At 45.2% G+C, this 10,016-nt stretch overlaps 1 protein-coding gene across 1 annotated transcript; it reads right to left on the bottom strand.

Annotated features, from left to right (window-relative positions):
* Positions 1-5,586: 5,586 nt before the first annotated feature.
* Positions 5,587-7,385, bottom strand: LOC148139859 (uncharacterized). Its single transcript, XM_087980169.1, has 2 exons — positions 7,246-7,385; positions 5,587-6,238 (listed from the first exon to the last, which is right to left on the bottom strand). The coding sequence occupies exons 1-2, from the start codon at positions 7,341-7,343 to the stop codon at positions 5,587-5,589; spliced, it is 750 nt and encodes a 249-aa protein (XP_087836295.1). The 5' UTR covers positions 7,344-7,385.
* Between the last annotated feature and the right edge of the window lie 2,631 nt (positions 7,386-10,016).

Below are 10,016 nucleotides of genomic sequence, written 5' to 3'. Positions count from 1 at the left end.
ATAGCCCTCCAAATAGTTCCAGAAATGTAGAGGAAAGGACAGCAAAGATGATTCTGGATAGGAGCAAGAGTAATAGGGTAGTTGTTATGGATGACTTTAACTTTCCAAATATTGATTGGAAATACAATAGTTCGAGTACTTTAGATGGGTCAGTTTTTGTTAAATGCATGCAGGATGGTTTCCTGATACAGTATATAGAGAAACCAACAAGGGGCAAAGCCATATTGGATTAGATTAGATTACTTCCAGTGTGGAAACAGGCCCTTCGACCCAACAAGTCCACACCGACCGCCGAAGCGTATACCACTCAGACCCATACTCCTACATTTACCTCTTCACCGAACAATACGGACAATTTAGCATGGTTAATTCACCTAACCAAACCATTGGCTTTGTTAATAGGTAATGAACCAGACCAGGTGTTAGATTTAGCGGTAGGTGAGCACTTTGTTGATAGTGACCATAATTTGGCTATGTTTGGTTTAGCAATGGAAAGGGATAGGTATTCAAAGTTTGTGAGAAGATTTGTAGCTCGGGTGCTCGTTGCTGAGGTTCTGTTCGCCGAGCTGGAAGTTTTTGTTGCAAACGTTTCGTCCCCTGTCTAGGTGACATCGTTGGCGCTTGGGAGCCTCCTGTGAAGCGCTTCTGTGGTGTTTCCTCCGGCTGTTATAGTGGCCTGTCCCTGCCGCTTCCGGTTGTCAGTTTCAGTTGTCTGCTGTAGTGGCCGGTATATTGGGTCCAGGTCGATTTGTTTGTTGATGGAGTTTGTGGATTAGTGCCATGCTTCTAGGAATTCCCTGGCTGTTCTTTGTTTGGCTTGCCCTATAATAGTAGTGTTGTCCCAGTCGAATTCATGTTGCTTGTCGTCTGCGTGTGTGGCTACTAGGGATAGCTGGTCGTGTCGTTTCGTGGCTACTTGATGTTCGTGGATGCGGATCGTTAGCTGTCTTCCTGTTTGTCCTATATAGTGTTTTGTGCAGTCCTTGCATGGGATTTTGTACACTACATTAGTTTTGCTCATGCTGGGTATCGGGTCCTTCGTTCTGGTGAGTTGTGATTAAGGGTGGCTGTTGGTTTGTGTGCTGTTATAAGTCCTAGTGGTCGCAGTAGTCTGGCTGTCAGTTCAGAGATGTTCTTGATGTATGGTAGTGTGGCTAGTCCTTTGGGTTGCGGCATGTCCTCGTTCCTTTTTCTTTCCCTTAGGCATCTGTTGATGAAATTGTGAGGATATCCGTTTTTGGCGAATATTCTAGTTCTGGACTCCCCGACCCCAGGGAAAAAGACTTTCCCTATTTAAACTATCCATGCCCCTTATAATTTTGTAAACCTCTATAAGGTCATCCCTCATCCTCCGACGCTCCAAGCAAAACAGCCCCAGCCTATTCAGCCTCTCCCTATAGGTCAAATCGTCCAACCCTGGCAACATCCTTGTAAATCTTTTTTGAACCCTTTCTAGTTACACAACATCTACCCGATAGGAAGGAGACCAGAATTGCACACAATATTCCAACAGTGGCCCAACCAATGTCCTGTACAGCCGCAACATGACCTCCCAACCCCTGTACTCAACACTCTGACCAATAAGGGAAAGCATACCAAACGCCTTCTTGAAATGACAAAAGGTAGAGGACCCAGCACTGATTCTTGTGGCACTCCACTGGTCGCAGGGCTCCAGTCTGAAAAACAGCCCTCCACCACCACCCTCTGTCTTCTACTTTTGAGCCAGTTCTGTATCCAAATGGCTCGTTCACCCTGTATTCTATGAGATCTAACCTTGCTAATCAATCTCCCATGGGGAACCTTGTCGAACACCTAACTGAAGTCCACATAGATGACATCTATCGCTCTTCCCTCATTAATCCTCTTTGTTACTTCCTCAAAGAACTCAATCAAACTTGTGAGGCATGATTTCCCACACACAAGGCCATGTTGACTATCCCTAAGCAGTCCTTGCCTTTCCAAATATATGTACATCATGTCCCTCAGGATTCTCTCCAACATCTTGCCCAACACCAACGTCTGGCTTACTGGTCTATAGTTCCCTGGCTTGTCCTTACCACTCTTCTTTTACAGTGGCACCATGTTAGCCAACCTCCAGTCTTCCGGCACCTCACCTGTGGCTATCGATGATACAAATATCTCAGCAAGAGGCCAGCAATCACTTCCCTTGCTTCCCACCGAGTTCTAAGGTCCACCTGATCAGGTCGTGGAGATGTATCCACGTTTAGCTATTTACAGACATCCAGCACTTCCTCCTGTTTAATATGGACATTCTGCAAATGTCACCATTTATTTCCCTACAGTCTTCATCTTCCACAAGATGAATACTGAGGCAATAAATACTGAGGCAAAATATTCATTTAGTATCTCCTCCGTTTTCTGTGGCTCCACACAAAGGCTGCTTCGCTGATCTTTGAGGGGCCCTACTCTCTCTGTGGTCATCCTTTTGTCCTCAACTACATACCTCCCAGTAACAATACAGTCACTGCAGAAAGCCTCATAGAGAGCCTGTCGTCATCTACACACCTCCCAGTAACCATACAGTCACTGCAAACTGGCCTCACATACAAACACCCCAATAAATATGAGCACACTGTTTCCACAGTGAGGTAGAGTTGAAGGGTCAGCGGACGTGAAATGTTCACTCAGATTTTTCTTCACAGGCGCTGAGGTTTTCCAGCAATTTTTGTTTTTGTCTCACACTGAGGCTCGCGTGATCGCTACACCTCCCAGTAACTATGCACTGAGTATAATGAGTCTCACATTAATTCTGCGCTGACCTGCACAGCTCCCAGTAACTAAACACTGACTGTAAAGAGTCTGGCCTGATTTGCACAGCTCCCAGCAACTGTGCAATGCCTGTAAAGCGTCTCACAGTGAATCTGGCCTGATCTACACACGTCCCAGTATCTATACGCTGACTTTAAAGAATCTCACGGTGATTCTGACCTGAACTGCACAACTCCTAGTATCTGCACAGTGTCTGGAAATAGTCTTACACTGGGTGTGGCCTCATTTACACACCTCCCAGTCAGTATAATATCAGTGTGAAACAGTCTCTCAGTGAAACTAGCCTCATTAATGCACCACCCAGTTACAATATGGTGACTGCAAGCCGTCTCATTGAGAGTCTGGCCTCATCTGCACACCACCCAGTTACTACATGGCGATTGTGAACAGTCTAACACTGAGCATGGCGTTTTTTTAAATTTCAAAATTATATTTTATTTATCAGAAATATGTTTCTGTATACATATAGTCACAAATGCAGTTTGACACTTTACAGTTGCATGTCATGTGACAAGAAAGGATATTACAATAAAGAATATTCTGTTCAAGTAAACAAACAAAACTTTGGAAATGACTTGAACCAAAAACCAAAAACGCTCTCTTACACGCACAAAATTATACCTACGGGAATCACTGGGAGGGTCTGATAACTGAGCGAACCCCCATTTCCCTTCAGCAGGAAGATCTAAGATAGTGGTCTTCCCCACTGCAACGTGGCAGCAGCTGCCCCAAGTTCTAGTCCATCCCTCAGCACGTAGTCCTGGACCTTGAGATGTGTCAGTCTGCAACACTCAGTCAGGGTCAACTCCTCGCTCTAGAAGAACAACAAGTTTCATGCAGACCAAAGAGCATCGTTCACTGAGGTGACGGTCCTCCAGGCTTAGTTGATGTTTGGCCCAGTAACTATATCTTGACTGGCAACAGTTTCACAGTGACCCTGTATTGTTCACCCTCCTACAGTGTCTGTTGCCTGTTTGACAGTCAGCCTAGCATGATCCTTACTTCCTGTGAGTCAATCCTTTGTGTCCTTTTCTACTTAGCCCCTGCCTTTGACAAAGGAGCCAGAATTCCCTCCAGGCCGCATGTCATTCTCCTCACTGCCTTGGTGCTACAATGTCCACCACGTGTCTCTGGCTTTCCCTCCTGTATAGTTCTTGTGAACCCGAACCCCCTCCATGACCCCATCTTCCAACTGCAATGTTGATTAATCCCCACCATGGGCACAGCCATTATTCTCCACCTCGTTCATATTTCTTAACAAAACGGACATCATACATCTGCAAGCAGATTGCTGTCCAATGGTGGAATTAACATTATTTTATATGCATCAATCAAAAGCAGAACTATCACGTGTAGTTATACATGCGACTCATTTCACTGAATACAGCTGTGCAAAGAAATGATATTTCTGCTGTTCAAACCATTCCAACAGTACAATATTGGAGAGAGAACATTTGAAAATGATGCAAAAACTGCAGATCGATTAAGGGGAAACTGAAGACATGCTGCACCCAAACTCTTAAACGATTTGGTAAATGGAATGCTTCATTGAGGCGATTAAATCTGTTTTACTCATTCTTTACTGGTCTCCTTCCCATTCGATTTTTTTCCACTCTCTGAGTCACCCCAAATGTGTAGCTCCCTTTCCCTCCCCAGCATGGCCTTATCCCTTCCTTTACCGCGGTTATGTAACTGTTTCTCTTTAGTGTGTGCTTTATTTCCAGGGGACCTACTGCAGTCGTTGAGACCAGGACAGCCAGCTGGATCTCATAGAATATGAGTTCCCTGATTGGGGCTGTTTATCTGGCTGACAGATCAGAAGGGTCAGTGTCAGAGATGTGGTCTCTGAATGAGACAGTGATAAAGGGAAGGGCTGCTCATGTGTAAATAAAGGGGGACCTGAAGCTGGACACCAGCCTCAGTGCAAGTATTTCACATCCAACTCCACCACTGGGTTTGAATGTTACTGCATAACCTTCCTATTAGAGTCACAGTCAGAGAGTTATAGAGATATACAGCATTGAAACAGCCTAGCAGGTATCCTAAATAAATCAAGCCCCATTTCCAGCATTTGGCCAATATTCGTTAAAACCCTTCATATCCATATACCCATTCAAATGTATTTTAATGGATGGATGGATGGGGACCAGATGAATTTCCGTAAGGAGTTCGACAGGGTTCCTCATGGTAGGCTGGCTCGCAAGGTTAGATCACTTGGAATACAGTCTATTCAGCCTCTCACTATCGATCAAACCCGGTAACCCTGGCAACATCCTTGGAAATGGGTTCTGAACCCTTTCAAGTATTGTTGTCAAGCATCTCTGTCTGCAGTGATCAGCAGGGTTTCAATAAGGCGAAAATGAGGACTGCAGATGCTGGAGATTCGAATCAAGATTAGAGTGATGCTGGAAAAGCACAGCAGGTCAGGCAGCATCTAAGGAGCAGGAAAATGAACGTTTCGGGCAGGACCCCTTCATCAGGAATAAGACTGCTTAGAATAAGACTGACACTGAAAACCTGGGGCCAGGATTGGGTTGAATTTGCAGATGTGTTGATGGACAGGAAAAAGACATTGTGAATGCAATTGATTTTGACTGTGAGGGTTTCTTGAATTTATTGAGTGGATATTTGACTTTTTATCTCTGATCACATCTGGTATGATTCATTGAATGACAAGCAGAAAGGATATCAGTGTAAGTTAGTAAATTCAGATTATTATGCTGATTTGAAATGTGATAGATGCATTTGAACAGGCACGGCACCCCTTTACAGAAATTCCCAGATCCCTTATTATGTTTAATCAATTCTTGGAGCCTGTTCAATGCAGTATTCTGGTGCGGAGCATTCTCTACATATGAATAGGCCTTTTCCATCACACCTTCTGACATGAAACGCGGTATTCTCCACTGCAGCCAGCTTTTCCCGGATTTCCTGGTGTTGGCTCTGATCTGCATCATGTGCAAATATTTTACTGAAGACAAAATTCTTGTGAATGTCTGGTTCAGTCCATATGTCCCGAAATGGGGAAATTTGCAAGGCAGGGATGATTTCACAATTCCCCATGTTACTAAAACAGTGATCTAGACATGGGCTGTAGGTAGTGTAGAGAATGACACAGCCCACTGGCTGGTTATTGTGCTGGGTTCTGTTATTCAGCAGAGTTTGGAAAAGCTGAGCCGCTGTGCGGTTCCCGTTGATCTGGGTGGGGTTCAGCAATTTATTTTCTGGGCAACGATTGCCGCTGTTCAGGAAGACAGCGAGGTAATTTCCACCTGGGCCGTTCAGGAATACGTTCACATCGTAGGTAATGAAAGGATGTATTGGTCTACCGGGGTTCAAGTCTACATGTCTGTTGGTCTTTCTGTACTGGGAAGCAGGTAAAGCCAACAGGAAGGCGAAGTATTTTCTCCTATAATCGGTCACCTGGTGCCCAGCTTCTGTGCGGAAACTGAAAGAGGTAAAGTCAGGATATCAATCAAGGCACAGTCTTTGGGCAAAACATTCTGTTTGCAGTGTCAGTGCTCCCCGTTTGAGATGAGTTACTTGGAACAATGCTCATCATATTAAAGAAAACGTGAAACCCTGCAATTCACATTTCAAGTTCTTGCATGAGAAGGTCAATGTTGATTTACTTTGTATCTTTATCCCATTGTTGTAGTAGATTCTGGGATCAGTGAGAGGTTTAAAGAGAGAATCAGGGTAATTGACAGCGAGCTGAACAATGTTACTTATTTTTGTACAAATCCTCCTGCAATGAATCAGAGAATGCCACAAGCCTTCTTGATAACTCGCTCTAACTTCACTTTAAGTTACTTTGACTGATGCACGACTTGATGCCGCATGATACACGGGATGGTTAGAAATAAATAGAGACGGGGAGAGAAAAAGAGAGAGAGAGAGAATGGGAGCTCCAGGTGCAATCAGTGGGAGCTGGAGGTAGGGAGAACCCTGGAAAAATTGTTCACCGAAAAAATGTTTGGGGCAAACAGAGACAAACAGAACAAAAGACTTGAAGACTCACAGGAAATGGAAATAATAGCAAAGAGGCATAGGGAGACAAAGGGAAGCTGAGAGGTGAGTGAGATGATTCAGTAAACAGTAAAATGTTGCCTGTGTGGGGGGTTTGGACTTTCTCTTCAAAGCTCACTCCGATGTATTTCACTCTGTCTTTTATTTCGGGGTCAGCGGGTGCTATCCATTTCACTGTTAGAGATATGACCCCGGGAAATCTGGCAATAGTTTCCCTGGAGGTCCCTTCCTCTGGGAGTAATGAGAGTCCCAGTTAATGGGTTCAGACTTATTTCCCACAGCTACAGAACACTGCCTATACCTGTCGTGTCCTCACCATTTCTTACCAGCCTGCTCCAGGCAACCAGGCTCTGACTTGACCTCAGATTGAGCACAGCCCCCAGCTTACAGAGATGGTCAGGTAAGATCTGTTTCACTGACACTTACCGATTGACAATGACACTCATGGCATGGTCATCCAGTACAGCCGCATCTGACATGGGGATTGTGAGAAGCACCAACAGGAACAGGCACAGTGTCCACATTTTGAGATTTGTCAGCACCCTTTAACCATACCGTAGGGAAAACACAGAAAAAATCTGAAAAGTATGAAAAAAAACTTGTTCAATTCATACTACGTTGGCAAGGGCGTGAAAGATATGCAGGGACAGACATGTCGGCAAACAGAGCGCTTTAGGGAACATCTCCGAGACACCCGCACCAATCAACCACATCGCCCAGTGGCTCAACATTTCAACTCCCCCTCCCACTCTGCCGAGGACATGGAGGTGCTGGGCCTCCTCCACCGCCGCTCCCTCACCACCAGACGCCTGGAGGAAGAACGCCTCATCTTCCGCCTCGGAACACTTCAACCCCAGGGCATCAATGTGGATTTCAACAGTTTCCTCATTTCCCCTTTCCCCACCTCATCCTAGCTTCTAACCTCCAGAAACTCGATCCCCTGACCTGTCCGGACTTGTCCGACCTGCCCAGCTCCTTTCCACCTATCCACTCCACCCTCTCCTCCCTGACCTATCACCTTCATCTCCTTCCCCACTGACCTATTGTACTCTATGCCACTCTCTCCCCACCCCCACCCTCCTCTAGCTTATCTCTCCACGCTTCAGGCTCTCTGCCTTTATTCCTGATGAAGGGCTTTTGCCCGAAACGTCGATTTTGCCTGTCCTCGGATGCTGCCTGAATTGCTGTGCTCTTCCAGCACCACTGATCCAGAATCTGGTTTCCAGCATCTGCAGTCATTGTTTTTACCAAACAGAAAATGTCTGTCTATCGTCCTCGGTGGTGCTTGCACAGTAATTAAGCAGAAGTTCTGATTATCTCCCATGGGTACGATTTGCAGGTGAAGATTGGAAGGCAAAATGTCCTCTCCCAGTATCAAACGCCCGGTGCTTACCTGCTCGGAGGAAACTGAAAGGGGAAAAGTCAGGGTGTGAGTTAAGGGGCGGACTTTGGGTGAAACATTCTCTGTGCAATGTCAGTGGGCCAAGTTTGAGACGAGTTACTCAGAACAATGCCCATTATATTGGACACATCGTAAAAGACAACAATTCACTTTTCAACAGTTTGCATAGGAAGGTCAATGTTGATTTACTTTATTTCCCTGTCCCACTGTTGTAGTAAACTCTGCGATTAGCGAGAGGTTTAAAGAGAGAACCAGGGTAATGTGACAGAGAGCAGAACATTGTTACTTAGTTTTGTACAAATCCTACTGCAATGAATCACAGAATGCCACTAGCCTTCTTGATAACTCACTGTAGCTTCATGTTAATGTCCTTTGACTGATGCCCTACTCGATGCCCCATGCCACACGTGACGGTTGGAAATAGATAGAGACGGGGGGAGAGAAAGAGAGACAGAATGAGAGCTTCAGGAACAGTTCGCTGGAAGGGGACGTCAGAGAGTCAGAGAGATGTACAGCACGGAAACTGAACATTCTGTCTAACCGGTACATGCCGACCAGATATCCTACCCAAACTAGTTCAACCTGCCAGCACCCAGTGCATATCCCTCCAAACCCGTATATCCATCCAGACACATTTTAAATGTTGCAGTTGTACTAGCCTCCACCACTTCCTTTGGTAGCTCATTCCATACTGGTACCATCCTCTATGTGAAAAAAAGTTGCCCCTTAGCTCTCTTTAATATCTTCCCCTCTCACCCTAAACTTATGACCTCTAGATCTGGACTCCCCCACCCCAGGGATATCAATTTGTCTACCTATCCTATCCATGTCCCTCATAATTTTGTGAACATCTAAAAGGTCACCCCTCAGCCTCAGAAACTCCAGAGAAAACAGCCCCAGCCTGTTCAGAATCTCCCTTTAGCTCAAATCCTCCAACCCTGGGAACAGCTTTGTAAATCTTTTCTGAATCCTTTCACGTTTCACAACATTTTTCTGGTTGGAAGGAGACCAGAATTGCATGCAATATTCCAAAAGGGGCCGAACCAATGTCCTCCACAGCCATGACATGACCTTCCATCTCTGTACTCAATACTCTGACCAATAAAGGAAAGCATACCAAACACCTTCTTCACTATCCTATCTACCTGCAATTCCATTTCCAAGGAGCAATTAACCTGCACTCCAAGATCTCTTTGTTCAGCAATAGCGCTCGAACCGTATCATTAGGTGTATAAGTTCTGCTAAGACTTGCTTTCCCAAAATGTAACATCACGCATTTATCTGAATTAAACTCCATCTGCCACTTCTCAGCCAATTGGCCCATCTGATGAAGATCCTGTTGTAATCTGAGGTAACCGTCTTTGCTGTCCACTACACTTCCAATTTTGGTGTCATCTGCAAACTTACTATCGATACCTCTTACACTCACATCCAAATCATTTATATAAATTACAAAAAGTAGTGGACACAGCGCCGATCCTTGTGGCACTCCACTGGTCAAAGGACACAATCTGAAAAACAACCCTCCACCACCACCCTCTGGTTTCTACCTTTGAGCCAGTTATATGTCCAAATGGCTAGTTCTCAGTGTATTTCATCAGATCTAATCGAGCTAACTAGTCTCCCATGGGGAACCTTGTCGAACGCCTTACTGAAGTCCATATACAGTTAGTAAGTTTGCAGAAGACACGAAAATTGGAGGTGTAGTGGAATGCGAAGAGGGTTACCTCAGATTACAACAGGATCTTGACCAGATGGGCCAATGGGCTGAGAAGTGGCAGATGGAGTTTAATTC

Source organism: Chiloscyllium plagiosum, unplaced genomic scaffold (genome assembly GCF_037043375.1).
Source record: "Chiloscyllium plagiosum isolate Xiang-an unplaced genomic scaffold, Cpla_swu_hap1 HiC_scaffold_37, whole genome shotgun sequence".
NCBI classification, from domain to species: domain Eukaryota; kingdom Metazoa; phylum Chordata; class Chondrichthyes; order Orectolobiformes; family Hemiscylliidae; genus Chiloscyllium; species Chiloscyllium plagiosum.
The sequence above is the reverse complement of the archived record's forward strand: the minus strand, read 5'-3'. Positions and strand labels throughout refer to the sequence as shown.

Coding starts and splice junctions, on each gene's coding strand:
- LOC148139859 (XM_087980169.1), bottom strand. CDS start 7,343: ATGTGGACACTGTGCCTGTTCCTGTTGGTGCTTCTCACAATCCCCATG. Junction 6,239..7,245: donor ATGAGTGTCATTGTCAATCG/GTAAGTGTCAGT, acceptor TACCTCTTTCAG/TTTCCGCACAGAAGCTGGGC.